Below are 19700 nucleotides of genomic sequence, written 5' to 3'. Positions count from 1 at the left end.
TGCAACCAAACACATCAGATCTTTATACAATCAGGCTATCAACATTATGGATAAAAAGCCAACCTGCTACCATAGAGTAGCAGATTGGATGGTTCAAGTCAAACCAACCACAACCGCTGAGCAACCTGTTCCCCTCCTGGCCTGTGGGGGCGCTGCACCAACAACCACTGATGGAAACCACACAAAAACCTCTGAAGACACTGAGAGCAACTTCCTTCTTCACCAGATGGAGACAAGATGGAGGCGTCAGATTTTAACAATTACCCAAAGACCAACAGTCTTTAGTCTTGGCTAAAAACCACAAAACATTTCTCCTGCTAGCGCTAGGCTAGCGCTAGGCTAGCGCGTTAGCGTTGATTGTATTCACCCAGAATGCCCTGCGCTGCAGTCCACTTCCTGCTTTTGGAGCTGAAATTCTTTTAGTCAAATGTAAATATTCAGGATAGTATTGAATTAAAGTGGATCAACTTCACTAGTGAACGACCAAACGGAGCCGAGCCGGACCAGAACCGACCTGGTTCTTGCGGTAGTCATCCTGGGAGTGCCTCAGAACCCGGTAGCAGAGCCGCAGCATGTACTGGTACGGAGCGTTCTTCTGGTCGGCCAGCTCCTCCAGGCGCAGCAACGGGCCGTCGTCCTCACCGCGGTCCTTAAAGGGAGCCTTCAGGATGCCGAAGATCTGGACACAGAGAAGGCAGCAATCACAGCAACCACAGCAGCAACCACAGCAGCAATCACAGCAACCACAGCAGCAATCACAGCAACCACAGCAGCAACCACAGCAACCACAGCAGCAACCACAGCAACCACAGCAGCAATCACAGCAGCAATCACAGCAATCACAGCAACCACAGCAATCACAGCAACCACAGCAACCACAGCAGCAACCACAGCAATCACAGCAGCAACCACAGCAATCACAGCAGCAATCACAGCAACCACAGCAGCAACCACAGCAGCAACCACAACAACCACAGCAGCAATCACAGCAACCACAGCACCAACCACAGCAACCACAGCAATCACAGCAGCAACCACAGCAATCACAGCAACCACAGCAGCAACCACAGCAGCAACCACAGCAATCACAGCAGCAACCACAGCAACCACAGCAGCAACCACAGCAGCAACCACAGCAATCACAGCAGCAACCACAGCAACCACAGCAGCAACCACAGCAGCAATCACAGCAACCACAGCAATCACAGCAGCAATCACAGCAACCACAGCAGCAATCACAGCAACCACAGCAGCAACCACAGCAGCAACCACAGCAGCAACCACAGCAATCACAGCAGCAATCACAGCAACCACAGCAGCAACCACAGCAGCAACCACAGCAGCAATCACAGCAGCAACCACAACAACCACAGCAGCAACCACAGCAGCAACCACAACAACCACAGCAGCAACCACAGCAGCAACCACAGCAGCAACCACAGCAGCAACCACAACAACCACAGCAGCAACCACAACAACCACAGCAATCACAGCAGCAACCACAGCAGCAACCACAGCAACCACAGCAACCACAGCAGCAACCACAGCAACCACAGCAGCAACCACAGCAGCAACCACAGCAAGTGATGCTGGAAGTTTGCTGGTCTGTTTGATCAGACTCAGTTTCAAGGGTTTTAGGGATCCAACCTGCTTCAGGATGTTCTGCTCTCTCATCAGTTTCTGCCGCTCCCGGTTGGGTTTGGACATGACCACGTCCAGAACCGGTTGGCCGCTGTTGGCCACGTCGGCCACGAAGAAAACCACGTCTTCCAGAAGCTTGATGGCGAACCTGAGGACGAGAAAACACCACGATGAAACCCTGACCGCCACCGACGGGCATTAGCTCCGGGTCGGAACCGGCGGCTTCGGGTCAGACTTAGTTTGGGATCGGACGCCTTACCGGCGGTCGTTCTGGCTGATGAAGCCGGCGTTGAACTGGTCCACTACGGTGGCCAGCATGGCGCTGGCGTCGTTGGCGAAGTCCAGGTCGCGGATCTCCATGACAGGAACGGAAACGATGGCGAAGGCCTCCTTGTCCTCCTTGGTGGGACAAGTTCCCAGCTGCAGGGAGACTTGTGATGTTCACTCAGCAGACAGATCGTATCTGGTCTGATGTTTCTGTGAAGCTGCCGGACGCACCATGAGCCGGATGGGCCGCTCCTCGTCGATGTCGATGGGAACGTTGGTGCCCTGGATCCAGGTGTTGGTGCACAGATGTCTCAGCCGCACATAAGAGTTTCTGAAGGAACGAAAACATGAAAATACTTTGTTACATTTTGACGTTAGATTTTGACATGAAGGTTTTCTACCAAAACTGACAATACATATGGAAATAAATCAATTATTTGATAAAGTATTATATATTACAGTCTGTCCAAAAAGTGTATAATTGATTTCACAATATCACTTTAATTTTTCATTTTATTTTTCAATCTTATCGTTTTATTAATTTTACTTTTCATTTTATAATTTATTTTTTATATTTTTATTTATATTCTGAATTTATTTAATCATTTCCATTTAATGCCACATTTTTTTGTTTTTCTTTTTTAGTTGATTTTTAATTTGTTTGCACTTTTTTAATCGTTCATTGATTTAATATATTTTCCTGTCTGTTTTCTTGTTTGTCACTTTATTTACAGATTACAAAGCGTGAGTAAAGTGAGAAGATTCTTCTTTTGTTAATGTAATATTTGGCACATTTATTTATTTTTATATAGAATTTTGTCAGGAATAGTCCTCCGTATGTGTTCTGAGATGTTAATTGGTGCTTTTTGCCTTCAGATCAGATTTGTTCAACAAACAGTTGAAGTGAAGCTGAATTTTTTTTTTCCAAACAAGGATAAATTCAGCTTTAATTTGAAACATGTCTGGACTTTTATTGTGAAACAGCAGCAGGAAGTTCCTCACCGCGGGACGAAGGAGTCGGTTTTCTGCAGGGTCGTCGGGTCGAGCTCGAACAGAGAGGCGATGTCGTTGCCGTGGGGAACCACCACCAGCTTGTACTTGATCCGTTCGCCATGGAAACGCTTGCTGCTGCGGCTGGCGTCCATCTGCAGAAACACAAACCTCAGTGTCTGTTTCGCTCTCCTTCGCCCCCTGGTGGTGAGGAGAGGAAACTCACCGAGGACGACAGCTCAGGGTTGTCCCCTTTGTAACCCGGGTTCTCCTGCAACAACAACAGTTATGTCCAAGGATTTCTCCATCCAGCAGCACTAAGGAGTAAAACACCTGCTGCTGTGCAAAAGTCTTGGGTCGCCCCTGTGGGACTCCTCTAAACAGATTTTAAAATACTGACCTAGTTAAATCCCAGCACTGTAATCCTTCTTTAGCAGAATATTACAATTAATTGTGTCAAAATCTTTCTGCAAATCAAATCAAAATAATATTGAATATTGATCTTTGTCAGCTAAATTCATTAATAGGATCATTATTTCTAAAATAAAGTAAATTACAGTTTATCCACGAAACTATCCAGACATGCTGCAGAGAGAAGAATTAAAATGTGAGACGGAAACAGAAACATGTTGGTTACCTCGGCAGCCAGGTAGTTTCCTGTCGCCAGGTGTTTGAACCTGTATAGGCTGTTCCAATGCCCCGCCCCCCCGCGGCAGGGGTCATGGTGGACGACCTGACGGACCAATCAGGACACAGAGAGTACTTACAGGTGGAAGGTGAGTCAGAGGATTTATTTTCTTGTTGCTGTAAATTTGTCTCCTTCTATTCTCCATCTTTAGTCAACCTGTCTGCCGCACACCTCACCGCCGACTCACTGCTCCCTCAAAGCAGAATCTCCTCCAAACATCAGAAACAAACCGGGAATGATTTCTAATAATTCTATGTTTTTGTTTTCAAATCACAAAAGAACATTGTACATATTTTATACTTCATTTTCTCCTCTGTGTGTTTACCTGTTTCTGTCGTATTTACTAACCTTATGGGGACCAAAGCTTGGTCCTGCTGCAGTGTTTAGGGTTAAAGGTCAGGTTTAGAGGGAGATGTAAATTAGGTTTTGGTTTGACCAGTAATGGTCAAAAAGAAATTCAGGAAATAAATGATTTCTGTCAATGGAAACTCTTCATTTGTGTAGAAATACCAGCTTGTGGTGTGTGTGTGTGTCCGTGTGTGCGTGTGTGTGTGTCCATGTGTGTGTGTGTGTGTGTGTGTGTGTGTGTGTGTGTGTGTGTGTCCGTGTGTGTGTGTGTGCGTGTGTGTACCTCGACCTCCCACAGGGCGTTGGAGCTGGTAGCCGATGTGGCCGACTGCCTCAGAGTCGTCCTCAGGAAAACGTGCAGCTTGCTCTTGTACTCGTCGCAGGTCAGAAACTTTTCCTGCTCGGCGTGAAACAGTCGGACGACGTCGCCCTGGGAGACAGCCGGGGTTAAAACTACGTTTCCCAGGGTTCCTTTCTGCAGACAGGTGAGCTGTCCCTGTGCTGACTCACTCCTTTCAGGACTTCCTCTCGGTGGTCGTTGAACATCATGAACAGGTTGATCTTCCAGCTCGTGTTGCAGTTCACAGAGTTGACCTGCAGGGGGAGGAAGACACATGATTTTATTACGTTCTGTTTACGGTTATTTTCTAATCTTCTTTAAACACTTAGTTTCTGTTTGCCTCTTTATTGGACTCATTTGGTCTCTTTTGCCATAATTTCATTATTTTTTTTGTTGCTCGGTTCAGTTTGAGTTCATCTGAGTCTCTGATCGTTTCTCATATTTTGTGTTGTTGGATATTTTTCTGATTTCCTGTTTTCCTGTCGTCTCACCTCCTTGCAGCCTGGATGGTCGCTGAGCTCGTAGTTGGAGGCGTGAAGCGGCTGGCCGGCGTTCACCGGGTTCATGATGACTTTATCTCCCACAACCACCTGCAGCACAAACAGCAGCACATTTATCCCACCATCTGCTCAAAATGTTCTCTGATTTCTGAATGTTGCTCAGCAATCAGCAGCTCAAAAATTATTAAACTAAAATCACCTAAAATTACAGTTTTATATGTAAAATTGCAAAAAGCTCAATAAAAAACAGAATTTGACAGTTTGAATTCCTGCTCAGATTCTGCATTCAAATTAAAATTTATGATCTTTTTCTTTTCTTTTTAAAGAAAATTCTCATAATCAATAAAATTAATGTTAAATATGATGCTGCACAAATAAAAAACCTTTCTGAATGTTTAGAGATTATCAACAGTTTTTAATAAATCTAAAATTTTATATGGAAAATAGTAAAATATTTTAAACAGTCAGTAAAAGTTAAAGTTAAATAAAAATTCAATGTCTGTTTATAAAGCTAATGTACTAAATGCAATTTTTAATAAAATTTAGCAAAATTAAATCTGTCCACTTTATGCATTTTGACAGTTTTAATTAATCAATTTTCTGAAATATTTGTGAAAACTTTCATATTTTGCTTTAATGAAATAATGTTAATGTGTTTAAAACTTTTCATATTTGATACATTTTATAGATTTTTTCATTTCTGAGAATATTTTGTTGTTAATATTTAGTAAATCTTCACACACTGACGGCGTAAACCACGAGTCAGCAGTAGCCATCATGTGGAGGTCATGTGAAGGTCATGTGGAGGTCATGTGGAGGTCATGTGAAGGTCATGTGGAGGTCATGTGAAGGTCACGTGGAGGTCATGTGGAGGTCACGTGGAGGTCATGTGGAGGTCATGTGAAGGTCATGTGGAGGTCATGTGAAGGTCACGTGGAGGTCACGTGAAGGTCATGTGGAGGTCATGTGGAGGTCATGTGAAGGTCATGTGGAGGTCATGTGAAGGTCATGTGGAGGTCATGTGAAGGTCATGTGGAGGTCACGTGGAGGTCATGTGGAGGTCATGTGAAGGTCATGTGGAGGTCATGTGAAGGTCACGTGGAGGTCATGTGAAGGTCATGTGGAGGTCATGTGAAGGTCATGTGGAGGTCATGTGGAGGTCATGTGTAGGTCATGTGGAGGTCATGTGAAGGTCATGTGGAGGTCATGTGCAGGTCACGTGGAGGTCATGTGGAGGTCATGTGGAGGTCATGTGAAGGTCACGTGGAGGTCATGCGGAGGTCATGTGAAGGTCATGTGGAGGTCATGTTGAGGTCATGTGAAGGTCATGTGAAGGTCATGTGGAGGTCATGTGAAGGTCATGTGGAGGTCATGTGGAGGTCATGTGAAGGTCATGTGAGGGTCATGTGGAGGTCATGTGAAGGTCATGTGGAGGTCACGTGGAGGTACTGTGAAGGTCATGTGGAGGTCATGTATTATGTATTTTGTTACGTTGTCTCCGTTGGCCCGGAGTTTCCAGAATGGTTGGATGAAGAGCCAGGATCCTTCGTTCCCCGTCCCGTCCAGCGTGACGCGCATGGCGTTCTTCTCCAGCAGCGCCGGCAGACGCTTGTTCACCGTCAGATATTTATTACTCTTCATGTGAAGAAGCTGCACATGAGATGAACATGTGGAGAGAGAGAGAAAAGTTGTGTTCAAATGGCAGGAAATTATGATCGATATCTGACTTGTGATGTTTTCATCCCAAACATCCAGTCTTTCCACTTCCAAACCTAAATTGTCTCGATTCAAAGCGTCTGAATGCTCAAGTCTATTTTTTCCATCATTAATGTGATGTAATAATTCTGCAGCAGAAGAACAACCCCACCACTCCTGGTCCGACTCCAAACAGAACCGGGTCAGAACCGGGTCAGTCGGTGGCCGCTGCTGTTAGCCGTTAGCTTTCTATCAGCTTCCTTCATATTTCTGCTCACAGTTCAGGCTTTTCCTCTCAGGGTGAACCCCTGTGATTCGCTCTTCTGGTAGTTTCATCATCAGTTTATTTAATCTCCCTGCCTCTTTAATCTGACAGCTCCAGTCACAGCTGGTTCTCCATCCCATAATAACTGCCCAGTTTAAAGCTCTACATGCAGAAACATCAGGCGTTTCCTGAACTCCTTCATCTCATACTCACCCACACTCACACACATGTTTGTGCAGCTATCTTCGTGGGGAATTTCCATTGACTTCCATTAATTTCTACAGCCTAAAACTAACCCGACCCATTACGTACCTAACCCGACCCATTACGTACCTAACCCGACCCATTACGTACCTAACCCGACCCATTATGTACCTAACCCGACCCATTACGTACCTAACCCGACCCATTACGTACCTAACCCTAACTCCAACCAAAACTCAATTCACACCTTAGTCCTAAATGTGACCCCTGACTCAAAAACAGCGTTTCCCCTTGTGGGTCCAGGCTTCGGTCCCACAAGGAGCAGTGGGTCCCCACAATGTAGTATATGTGAGTAAGATGGTCCCCACAAGGTATTAGAAACAAACAAACACACACACACACACCCTGCTGTCTTCACCTGACACGCCGTTATCTCAGAGTCATCATTGACTGAGCTTCAGGACCGTAAAGTTATCCAGATCAGAGACGGCGGCTAGAAGGGATTCCTGCTGCTCTGATCAACCCAGATTATAACCTTTGATCAACCCAGATTATAACCTTTGATCAGCCCAGATTATAACCTTTGATCAACCCAGATTATAACCTTTGATCAACCCAGATTATAACCTCTGATCAGCCCAGATTATAACCTCTGATCAGACCAGATTATAACCTCTGATCAGACCAGATTAACTGATAATCTGGACCTGGTAGACACACAGGTTAGGCTCCAGATTAACAGATAATCTATACCCTGAAACCATGTAAGGATCCAGATTAACATCTAACTCCCCGGACCTGCTGGTCTGGACTGCGGCTCTGTAACCATGGTTACTGACCCGGTTCCTATCCCAGATGCATCGGGTCGGCTCTTTGGTGTCGGGAAATGGCGGTGAATCATTTGATCGTCATGGAAACAGGGAGCGGCCTGTCCGGCCGGTAAAAAGTGAGTAAAAGTCATTCATGAGTTGCTGCTGACTCAACATCGCCATGACAACCGGATTCTCCAAACGGACTGAAGATAGCATACTGATGAGTCAGAGCTGCTCCACACGACCACATTCACAGAGGAACGTTTAAACACGTTTAACCTGGTGAATTATATTCTTATGAAGACAAACATGACCTTTGACCTCTGTAGGGACACTGCAGTAAAGGAACCGACAGTTTGTACGTATTCATCACATGTCAATACAGAGGCTGGATCAGCTCCCACTGCTGAGTCCAGCTGAGTGGAACCGATCCAGGAAGCAGAAACAGAACCACCAGGTCAGTCTGTCCTGCTGCAGAACCAGAACCAGAACCGGGACCAACCTCAGCGTGTCAACATGCTGTGGAAACGCCGGCTACCTGGATGACGGTTCCGTATTTGACGATGTCGCCATGGACCTTCTTGTTCTCCGTCTCGTTCTGCTTCTGCTCCAGGTTGGACGCGTGCTGCAGAACCAGAACAGAACCCGGTCAGAACCAGACCCAGCAGAACTTCCTCTGCCTGTCCAGCCCGCTTACCTGCAGCTTCTGCAGCAGAACCATGTCGGCGATCTTGTCCTTCTCATGCTTGGCCTGTTTGGCCTTCCAGTACTGCTTCTGGGCCGAGTACCGGCTCATCGGACACACCTTGAACAGGCAGTCTGTAAAACAACAGAACCGTTTCCAGAACTCTGAGAAACCGTCTGATGAACAGGAAAAGAACCGAACCCAGAACCGAACCAGAACCGAACCCAGAACCGAACCCAGAACCGAACCCAGAACCTCACAGACGATAAAGATGATATCAGTTTTAATAACATCATTGATATCATGATCTTATTATTCCTGGAATCAAAGTTTCAACAAGTGAAATTAATCTGGAAGTTTCTCAGTTTTTTGGTAGGAATTTTTCTCTTTGTTATTTCCCCGTGTTCACTTCGTGTTGCATTCAGGCTGCGTTGCATTCAGGTTGCGTTGCGTTCGGGTCGCGTTGCGTTCGGGTCACGTTGTGTTCAGGTCGCGTTGTGTTCAGGCTGCGTTGCGTTCAGGTCGTGTTGCGTTCAGGTTGTGTTGTGTTCAAGGCCTCGGGGTGAACCGGTGCTCTGGGAGTGCTGACGTGACCCGACATGCAGCTCTGAAGGTTTTCACAGAAATGTGATCAGAGCCTGAAGGCTCAGCTGGAAACCCGACAGACGCTTTGTTTTAATTTCTCTGCGCTGCAACCCGGCCCTCCAACCGCTCCCTGACCTCCTGCTCAGCCTTCTGGACCCGTCCTGGTTCCAGAACCCGTCTCAGTCCGGACCGGGATTCTGAACCGAGATCCTGAGCTGCTGTGACATCTGGACCAGAGGATGAAAAGAACTCTGTCAATATTGACTCTCCTGCAGGATCCTGGGTGTTTCCTGCTTCCACTGTGTGTGTTTGTCAAACAGCAGATATCTGTGTGTGTGTGTGTGTGTGTGTGTGTGTGTGTGTGTGTGTGCGCACGTTTAATGTTCCGAGTCGTCGCTTTGGTCCAAATGGGTTCAAATCTGTTTCACACGGCCAGCCACACAGCTCTGTTTGTGTTTTAATGTTTTACACATTAAAAATGCATCTAAAGCCAGATTACAGATTTTATTACAAAATAAATAAAAAAATAAATTTATTAATTATGGATAACAAAAGAAATAAATTTCTAATCCTTATTTTATTTTCTTTTGTGGTAGGACTTAATTTATTTTAAAAATCATATTGCATATTCTGATCATTCCTGGAACAATCTGGACTGCGCTAACATTAGCATTAGCTGCTAAATGTTTAGCATGAGACGCTATTTTAGGCTAGCATAGCTGAGGCTAAGTCCTTTTAGCACAAGTTGAATACAACACTAGTTTTTTCAGATCAGTTTAGAAGCAGAAATTAACCCGAGAGAAGCAGCTTCCATCGCTGCTGCTAGCGGATGTAGCTTGTGCGTCAGATTTACTGGCATACCAGAAACGCTGGCGTGCAAAGGTTCCTACCGGTTGACATTTTTAAAATCCTTGTAATTTGTTGATTTAAGTGACAGAGTTAAAGTCCACATATTAATTCATATCTATAAGAGACGAATTTCAATTGGCTGTAAGCAGAAAATCATCAGAATCAACAGTTAAAAACAGCGTCTAGATGAAAGAATCATTGTGATTTGTTTTACTGATGAAGAATTCACTGGAATTAACAAACTTTTCCAGAATGTTCTGGTTAGTTACTGATTTTGCTTGTGATATGCAGATTTGTGAATTCGACATAAGAATTTCTCCCTCCGTGTGACATTAGATCAATTTTAAACGTTTCACACTTATGGTCACTTATTTTTAGTCCTCAGTATATGGAGTCAAATTTCTCAGTTTTTTCACTTCAGTTGTTTGTTATGCACATTTTCCATATTGACCTACTGAGCTGCACATTTATTTTGAACAATGTGCAGTTTAAAATATTTTTCTCTCTGGTTCATTTGTCATTAAGTTTCTTATTTTACTGTTTCTATATTTCCTTTTAGTTTTCTCACTGTGGGACAGTAAAGGATTATTTACTAGTAAACAGACTAAAATATATTCTAGATGTTCTGGATTTTCTTCCTCGAGTTTTTAGTGACATTTTTCTGCGTTCCTCCTGACAGAACCGGTGGAACTGGGTCGGGAGGTTTTGACCTCAAACAGGAAGTTTAGTTAGGCTGACAGTCAGAAACTCTGAATGTAAAGTTTGAGCCGTCAGTCTGTGATCCACTTCTAAACTGGACCGCCCCCCCCCGGGCCCCGGTGGAGCCGACCAGATGGACCGGCTCCTCGGAACCAGCCGGGCCGGTCCCTGGCAGCGGTCAGCAGAGAGAAGCTGCTGGAAGCTTGGTGTTGCTGCGGATCCCTGCGGGTCGGAGCTGGACTCGCTCTAAAGGCGTTATTTCTGTTCCACATGCAGCTTTAATGGCTTCCTTCTGGTTCCGACCCAGGAACAGTCTGGTACCAGTTCACAGCTTCTCAAACTGGTTCAGACCCATTCATTATGTCACCGTTTATACAAAAATCATGTTTTATGTTGCAGCTGAATGAACTGAACCAAGCAGAAGAAAAAACATTAAAATCTCATCCATTTCATCCTGAAGAGGAAAAATTTACTTTTCAGTTTTTAAATTACATATTGATCATTTAATCTGATTCTTTGAACTCTAAATCACATTAGCATGGATTTATTGGTAATGTTCGTGTTATTGAAGTTTCTCTGCTGTTTTCCTCTCTTTCAGAACCAACCTGGGTTTTTCCTGCTGCCTTTAATGTTTCCTGACTCTGACAATGATTGATTCATAACTTAACCTTTACCAAATGTTTTACAGGGTGAAACCACAACGACGGAAGCAGAAGGTCAAACTGATGAAATAATTTGTTTTGGAGAGAGGAAGACGTGCAGGAAGCGGTGTGAGACTGGGAATCGAACCGACGACCCGTCCACTGCACATGGAGACGTCTGGAGACCCAAACACATTTTAGCTGTTTTTAATTTGAGGTTTAGGATGTTTTCCCTCCTGAACTGGTCGACCCGGTTCTACTGGAATCAGAACACCACCAGCTGCTGTGGTTCTGAGTCAAACCAACCTGTTCCCCTCCTGGCCTGTGGGGGCGCTGCACCAACAACCACTGAAGGAAACCACACAAAAACCCTCTGAAGACACAGAGAGCAACTTCCTTCTTCACCAGATGGAAACAAGATGGAGGCGTCAGATTTTAGTGTTGGAGGATTTCTCTTTAGTCTTTGGCTGAAGACCAGGAGACATTTCTGCTGCTAGCGCTAGGCTAGCATGTTAGCTTTGGTTGTATTTACCCAGAATGCCCTGCGCTGTAGTCCACTTCCTGCTTATTATCTTTATAAATAAACTTAGAGAAATAATTAATTTGAACTGAAAGTTGTGAGAAACATTTTTTCCTCTAATTTAAATAAATGTAGAAAATCTGCTAACTGGCCGTCGTCATGGTAACCGGCAGCCTCCCCTCAGGCTCGAACCTTTCATGGTAAAAGCTTGAAATCCCTGGTTTTATCTCTGGATGGAGACAGGAAGCGTTACCTCTGAACTTTTTGGGCGGGTTCTCCAGATCTCCAGCAGCCGGTTCCACGACGCAGCGATCGTCCACCAACCTGCAGAGACACAAACAGAAACATTCAACAACGCTTCACAAAACCAAAGAGAGGCGCAACAACTGAGGAAAACTAAAAATACAAACTAAGTTAGTTCTGAGGAATGTAACAAAAAATACAGGATCTGAAGTTTTAAACCCTTTTTTCTCCCGTCATCCCAGTGAGATTCTGGTGAACAGAACTGAAACTGAAACATTAAATCGGATTTAATGTCAGAAAACAGAAAAAGTCCAACCAAGTCTAAATAACTGATCTGCTTCAGTCACGTTGTTTTCTGTCTGGAAGGCCTCCGTACCATCACCCTAATGTTCATCTCCCTCCACTGATTCTGTCAGATTAAAAGTAACATTTAAAATTAATAAAAGATTCTCAGAAATATCTGTAGATCCAGATAAATAAAGTTTGATGGTTAAAAGTTGAACTCTGACTCAACATTAGAAACTGAAAACTTTGTTTATGATGATGAAGTTGGAGGTTATCGTGGTTTTCTTCTTATTGAATCATGAACTGATTCTAGTCTGAACCTCAAAGAATAAAACTAACAATCATTCTCAGATCTTCATATTAAACCTCAAAACAACCAAAACATCCCGATCTATTGACTGGACATGGAAGAAAAACATGTCAGTAATAATTAAACCTGACTAACAGACAGATATTAAAAATGGCCGCCATCCTGTTCAGTTTCCAGCCAATCGGCAGCGAGATGAGGGCGTGCCGGCTGCAGGAGGACCGGATGCGACTCGTAGAGCGGCTGAAATGAAAGCTGAAAGCTGCAGGACGGCCGTCTGCGCACAGGAAGCTCATCTATTTATAGACGCGCTTTCACGCGGTTGTAACACTCGACTCGGGTTTTAACTCCACATGTCGGTCAGACGCTCCTCATCCGACAGCTCTTACTGTTTATTACTGCTTATTACTGCTTATTACTGCTTATTACTCTGTAATAGACCCAACCTGATTAGTGTTTGCTTTCTGGAGACGTATTTCAGTTCCTGATGCGACTCACTTGGTTGAGTTGAGCAGCTGAGTTTCATAACGAGAACAAAGTTTTAACTATCGACAAAATATCAAATAAAACACAAATTATGATGAAACTGCTAGAGAGGATGTTGAACTTTTGCCTTTTTTGGGTTAAAAACAAAGATGAAACAGACATATTTAAAAATTATTTATAATATTTATAGTAATTAAAATAAAAATAATAATAAAGATGATTTTTTTGGTGCTAAATGTGTTGATGGAAGACAAAAACTAAAAATGAAACTTCCTGGTTATCAGACCAGCTGTACACCAGACAGCAATCAGTCATTTCATGAATATATATTCATGTTTTCAGGACTTTGATGGAGAATCACAACCAGACATTCAGTCACAACCATAACCAGCTGTTATTATGATGATAAAAAGGCTGTTTTACATCCTGACGGTTTCTATCGTCTCCAGAAAGATGACAGAACGTGATAATCACGCCTGAGGTTAGAAATGCTGTCAGTCGCCTGAAGTTCTGGAGCCATGTTGGGTTTTGTTCGGGTTCTGGTCGGTTCTTCAGGTTCAGCACCAAATAAAGAGTTCAACCTGTTTTCATTTTAATGTTTCAGAGTTTATTTCTATTTAAGGAGCTGCTGGTTTTACTGAAGCAGTCGGAGCGTGTCTGTCTGTGTGTGTGTGTGTGTGTGTATGTGTGTGTGCTCATCAACTATCAACCTTACTGTTTAGGACAAAACAGAGCTGCTCTTTACAGATGGACACACATGACATCATCACTCTGAGGAGCGTTTCCTCTTCAGGAGCAGCCGCTGCACCAAAGGGCCGTTAGCTAACAGCCATGCTAGGAGGCCGTTAGCTAACAGCCATGCTAAGGGGCCGTTAGCTAACAGCCATGCTAAGCGGCCGTTAGCTAACAGCCATGCTAAGCGGCCGTTAGCTAACAGCCATGCTAAGCGGCCGTTAGCTAACAGCCATGCTAGGAGGCCGTTAGCTAACAACCATGCTAGGAGGCCGTTAGCTAACAGCCATGCTAGGAGGCCGTTAGCTAACAACCATGCTAGGAGGCCGTTAGCTAACAGCCATGCTAGGAGGCCGTTAGCTAACAGCCATGCTAGGAGGCCGTTAGCTAACAGCCATGCTAAGGGGCCGTTAGCTAACAGCCAAGCTAAGGGGCTGTAGGCATTAACCCAGAGCTGCTAGCATGTTGCATTAAGGAACTGCTAACGTGTGTTTCAGCAGGAGTTGCTTGTCCGAGAATATTGCTGCTGTCTTGCCAGCAATGTTTAGTCCACTTAAGTCCGTTTATCTAGTCAAAGACTGGACCGGTGGGTGAGATGTGAACGCTAATTGACCTCTGACCTCTGGGCCTTCAGACCTCAGTCTGAGTTCGGTTGAATTGAACTCTGGTTTGCTTTAAATGCCCTTGTGAACACCAAGTGAACTGGAGACCACTCCAAAAGCAGGAAGTGGACTACAGCGCAGGGCATTCTGGGCAAATCCAACCAAAGCTAACATGCTAACCTAGCGCTAGCAGCAGAAATGTCTCCTGGTCTTCAGCCAAAGACTAAAGAGAAATCCTCCAACACTAAAATCTGACGCCTCCATCTTGTTTCCATCTGGTGAAGAAGGAAGTTGCTCTCAGCGTCTTCAGAGGTTTTTGTGTGGTTTCCTTCAGTGGTTGTTGGTGCAGCGCCCCCACAGGCCAGGAGGGGAACAGGTTGGTTTGACTCAGAACCACAGCAGCTGCAGGTGGAGCAGATGTTCTGGTTCCAGTAGAACCGGGTCAACCGGGCCGTCATGGGGCTGTCAAAGTCGTGAAGTTGCTCCACTTCCGTGTTTTGGTTTAGTTTTGTTGACATGTTTCCCGTCTCAGTGACGTCATCTGAGCTTGGATTTTCCTGGTTTCTAAACATGCAGTGGAGTTTGTATTTACATGATCAGTAGAGTTTCCTCTCACACCAGCAGCATTTTTACTCCCAGCTTCTAATAAAAAGCCACAACCTGTAAACAAATCGGGAGTCTGCAAATTATGATGTAAATTTGTCCCGGGCTGTGAGGCCGTTTCCTGAGCGCTAACCTCCTTTAACTCCACTGAACACGTCACACTGCAGCTCTCAGTTTTCTGTTTTGTCTCTTCATTGTGTTTTCCTCTAAAACATGGCGGCTGTAGATTTTATGTGTCATTACTTTCCCTCCACTTCTTCCTTTGTTTTGTTTTGAAAACTTTTTCCTTTCAGTCTGTGGTTTACTTGAAGAGCAGCCAATCAGCTGCTCCGTCTGGCTCTGGGTGTTTGCAGGTGTGTGTCGCCGGCTGATTGCTCCATTTACTCTCCCTCAGGAGTGTTGACTCAGTCCTAAAGCGTCTCCATAATAATATAATAATAATCATCAGGATCCAGAAACTAAACCAACTCCGTCACACATGACCAGATCGGTTTTGGAGAGGAACGGATCTCGCAGGATGAGAACCTGCATGTTGTTCCTGAACTTCACCACAAAGCTCTTCAGACATGACGCTTTGGATCAGTCACAAACTGACGTGCAACTTGAACCATGTCTAATTTGTTTAAGGCTGGTCCAAACGGTTCTGGTTTCACATCCAGTATTTCCAGCTGCAGATAAAATGCAGAGAAGAAATCAACTCATAATTAATGAATCATATTAAACATCAGCAGGATTTGTGCTTTAACGCCCTCCTGATGAACGGAGCGGTGCTGGTCAAACCAACAGAACCAGAAACGACGGCGGGTCATCTGCAGCTTCCTGCAGAATTTGACTGTATGAAAAGCAGCCGGTCCATTTTCCCCTCCGTCGACCCGATTCAAGCGTCCCGCTCTGAAACCCATTTACCTGGTAAACAGGAAACACTTTGGGACAGAAAAACCCGGATCTCTGGACGTTTATCTGTGTTTGACTTGATGGGTGGAGGAAGAGCAGGAATGTTGACACGGCTGCAGTCGGATGAAGACGCTGACAGGCAGAGCGAGTCGGAGACACCAGGAAAAACTAAGATTCTGCTTTAATGTCCCGATCCGATCCACCGACGTTCTGCCCACAGCGCCGAGGGGAAACTCAACATGGCCCATTCACTGAACTGTTCATGTAGTTCCATTCAGTGAACTGTTCATTTAGTTCCATTCAGTGAACTGTTCATTTAGTTCCATTCAGTGAACTGTTCATTTAATTCCATTCAGTGAACTGTTCATTTAGTTCCATTCAGTGAACTGTTCATTTAGTTCCATTCAGTGAACTGTTCATTTAGTTCCATTCAGTGAACTGTTCATTTAGTTCCATTCAGTGAACTGTTCATGTAGTTCCATTCAGTGAACTGTTCATTTAGTTCCATTCAGTGAACTGTTCATTTAGTTCCATTCAGTGAACTGTTCATTTAGTTCCATTCAGTGAACTGTTCATTTAGTTCCATTCAGTGAACTGTTCATTTAGTTACATTCACTGAACTGTTCAAGTAGTTCCATTCACTGAACTGTTCATGTAGTTCCATTCAGTGAACTGTTCATTTAGTTCCATTCAGCGAACTGTTCATTTAGTTCCATTCAGCGAACTGTTCATTTAGTTCCATTCAGCGAACTGTTCATTTAGTTCCATTCAGTGAACTGTTCATGTAGTTCCATTCAGTGAACTGTTCATGTAGTTCCATTCAGTGAACTGTTCATGTAGTTCCATTCAGTGAACTGTTCATGTAGTTCCATTCACTGAACTGTTCATTTAGTTCCATTCACTGAACTGTTCATTTAGTTCCATTCACTGAACTGTTCATTTAGTTCCATTCAGTGAACTGTTCATTTAGTTCCATTCAGTGAACTGTTCATGTAGTTCCATTCACTGAACTGTTCATGTAGTTCCATTCACTGAACTGTTCAGATCAAGCAGAGTTGAACCGGTTCTGTATTTCCCGGTTCTGCCCGACGTGTTGGTTCCGTCCTGACCACCGAGACGTTTTAAGTTCAAAACTAATTTTGGTTGAAAAGTTTGATGACCTTTCACTAACCTTTGTTGCTATGGTAACCACATTATTGCTAGGCCTGCTGACATTCAGCAAGAGAAGTTCTAAACTTCAGACCGAGTCAGAACCAGAACCGTTGGCTGGAAACCACCAGGATGGACACACACACACACACACACACACAACCGGGTCTGGGCCTGGATGGGCTGCGACCCGGTCCAGTAGAACCTGAGTGGGTTTCTGTTCCGGTTTTGTTGGTTTGCAGTAAAAGAGTTTTATTTGCTCCTGATGGTCCAGTTCAGAAGAACCGGTTCTGATCCGACGGCTCAGGCATGGACCCGGGTCTGCTGCCTCCGTTCAGACCCAACGTTACCGTGGAAACTAGCTGCACCCGTCTGGATCCAGATCAGATCCTCAAGACTGATTTTCTACAAAAATCTGATTTTGTTAAATAATCAGATCATCTATACATGATCAATATTGTTACCAATAAAACTGATGGTTTTTAAAATAAAAATGTAACATCTCTGGTCAGCATTTTTCTGTCCACATCGTTACACTGAGCAAATTAACTCATCATAATTCATGAGTTCACTTTCATTCCTTCACTTTCTGATCGTTTTCTGTCTGGATCTCAAAAACGCAGGAAGAGCCTCTAAACCAGAGCAGACCGGATCCCATCTGCGGACCGGATCCCATCTGCGGACCGGATCCCATCTGCGGACCGGATCCCATCTGCGGACCGGATCCCATCTGCGGACCGGATCCCATCTGCGGACCGGATCCCATCTGCAGACCGGATCCCATCTGCGGACCGGATCCCATCTGCAGACAGAAGTCTTCCAAGAAAAACAACTAAATACAAACAAAACATAAAAATATTGATGAGGCCTGTTGTGATGTCTGCCTGTCTGAACTTTGACCTGAGAGTAACTGCAGCTGAGGGTCATCAGATCCACAGTCCAGTCAGTCGTCTGGACTTTATGAAGAGCTGAAGGAGAAATCCTCCAACAGAAACAGAACCAGTGAGAAACACGGTGGTGGCAGCATCATGATGGAGAAAACCTGCAGAAGAGCTGACCCTGGGGTCAAAGGTCAGCTTCCAGCAGGACAACCAGTCAGAGATATTATGGGATGGTTCAGATCAAAGCAGGCTTATGTGTTAGAATGGCCTAGTCAAAGTCCAGACCTATATCCAGCTGAGAATCAATGGAAAGACTTTAAATTTGAAGCCAACAGAGTCGTTTAGACCGAAGTCTCCAAGTTAGGATGTTTACAGAAAAACCTTCAAAATGGAAAAATCTAAAACTACAGGATTCGTTTCCTCTTCTAGTCGTGCAGAAAGATGGGCAGATAAATGACTTCATGTCTTTATAGAAACCGGATCATAGATACTGGACACAACATTTCCTCTGGAAACGTCCCAAAACCTCGACGCAAAGATGGAGCAGAAAATTCCCCAAACACTCTCAGTCTGTCGCTTTGAGGTTCTGGACAAAAATCTGATCAAAACCGAAAAACAAATAAAACCAGAAAATAAAATGTTCTGGAGAAAACTGGATCCAGTCGGTGGATTCAGGTGAAAATGTGACTTTAATCAGTTAAACTCTCTTAGATCCTCTGATAACCTGACAGCTCATTAATAATCAACTTTAAACAACTTTTAACTCACCTTTTAGTTTTATTTTATTCTAAACCACAAATAAAACAGTTAGGTTTTATTTTCTTGTTTTAAACCTACATTTTATTTTAAATTGAATGTGTTTATGACATTTTAATTAAATTATAAGTTTTTTATCGTTTGTAAAATGCTTATTTATTAAATTCACTCTGTGTTTCAGTAAAGTTATTATTATAATTATTACCACTATGATTGGACTCACCCCAGCGTGCTGATGAAGCCGTTCACCGAACCCTCCGCGTACAGAGACACGATGTCTCCGATGTGGAGGAAGCTGGAGGCAGAGTCTGACATCCTGCAGCCGCTTCAGGCGCCTCCAGCAGCGGGGAGATCCTGCAGGTGGAGCCGCAGATGGGGCTCCCTGCGCCGGCCTGCCTGGCTCGCCGGACCCGCTCTCCTCGGACCCGGGTCCGCTGGGACCAGAGGTTCAGATCTCAGCAGCTGCAGCCGCTCCTCGGACCCGCTGCGGGGTAATGCATGAAAACAAAAACGCGAACCTGTTCCCAGAAACTTTCCCGGGCTGAGTGTGTGCAGGAGGTCCGGGTCCTGCGTGGACTGCGCGTGTCGCGGCTCGGTGCCTCCCTCGGTGAGAAGTTGAAGAGTCTCCGGCGGGGAGAACCAGGAAGTGCGCGCGGCGCTGATAAGGCTGCCAGGCGGCTTCAAGACTGAACAGCCCGCTGCAGGGCAAACAGAGGCGCTTTGCCCCCGGCACACGCGCACACGCGCGTACAGGCACGTGCCCACACCGGCACATGCACGCCCCCTCCGCCTTGAAAACCAAAACAAGGTCAGCCTCACCTAAAGTCACAGTTTCAGTTTGTTGATGAACGCTGAGAACAGAGGGAAGAGCAGCAGAGTTCAAAGGTCACCCTAAACCAATCAAACCTCTGGAACCTCAGGAACCTCTGAGCTCAGTGGGAGCAGACCCAGAGAGAAGCACGGTGGTGGCAGCAGCATGACCTTCAGGTTGGAGTGAAACCTGCTGAGTTCCAGCAGATCAACAGCAGAACGA

At 44.9% G+C, this 19700-nt stretch overlaps 1 protein-coding gene across 1 annotated transcript in view; it reads right to left on the bottom strand.

Moving 5' to 3' along the window:
• The window catches only part of itpr3 (inositol 1,4,5-trisphosphate receptor, type 3), a 41089-nt gene extending 21559 nt beyond the window's left edge, over positions 1 to 19530 (bottom strand). Inside the window, exons 1-15 of the mRNA XM_044129851.1 lie at positions 18891 to 19530; positions 11983 to 12053; positions 8448 to 8569; positions 8289 to 8375; positions 6266 to 6424; positions 4766 to 4864; positions 4445 to 4528; positions 4218 to 4364; positions 3536 to 3631; positions 3125 to 3169; positions 2911 to 3053; positions 2140 to 2239; positions 1901 to 2061; positions 1648 to 1789; positions 515 to 679 (exon numbers count right to left, since the gene is read on the bottom strand). Of these exons, the coding sequence (XP_043985786.1) occupies positions 515 to 679; positions 1648 to 1789; positions 1901 to 2061; positions 2140 to 2239; positions 2911 to 3053; positions 3125 to 3169; positions 3536 to 3631; positions 4218 to 4364; positions 4445 to 4528; positions 4766 to 4864; positions 6266 to 6424; positions 8289 to 8375; positions 8448 to 8569; positions 11983 to 12053; positions 18891 to 18982 (1713 nt within the window). The 5' untranslated portion in view covers positions 18983 to 19530. The remainder of the gene's footprint in view (positions 1 to 514; positions 680 to 1647; positions 1790 to 1900; positions 2062 to 2139; positions 2240 to 2910; positions 3054 to 3124; positions 3170 to 3535; positions 3632 to 4217; positions 4365 to 4444; positions 4529 to 4765; positions 4865 to 6265; positions 6425 to 8288; positions 8376 to 8447; positions 8570 to 11982; positions 12054 to 18890) is intronic.
• Between the last annotated feature and the right edge of the window lie 170 nt (positions 19531 to 19700).

Source organism: Gambusia affinis, linkage group LG01 (assembly GCF_019740435.1).
Source record: "Gambusia affinis linkage group LG01, SWU_Gaff_1.0, whole genome shotgun sequence".
Classification (NCBI taxonomy): Eukaryota; Metazoa; Chordata; class Actinopteri; order Cyprinodontiformes; family Poeciliidae; genus Gambusia; species Gambusia affinis.
This window is presented reverse-complemented; position numbering and strand designations above follow the sequence as displayed.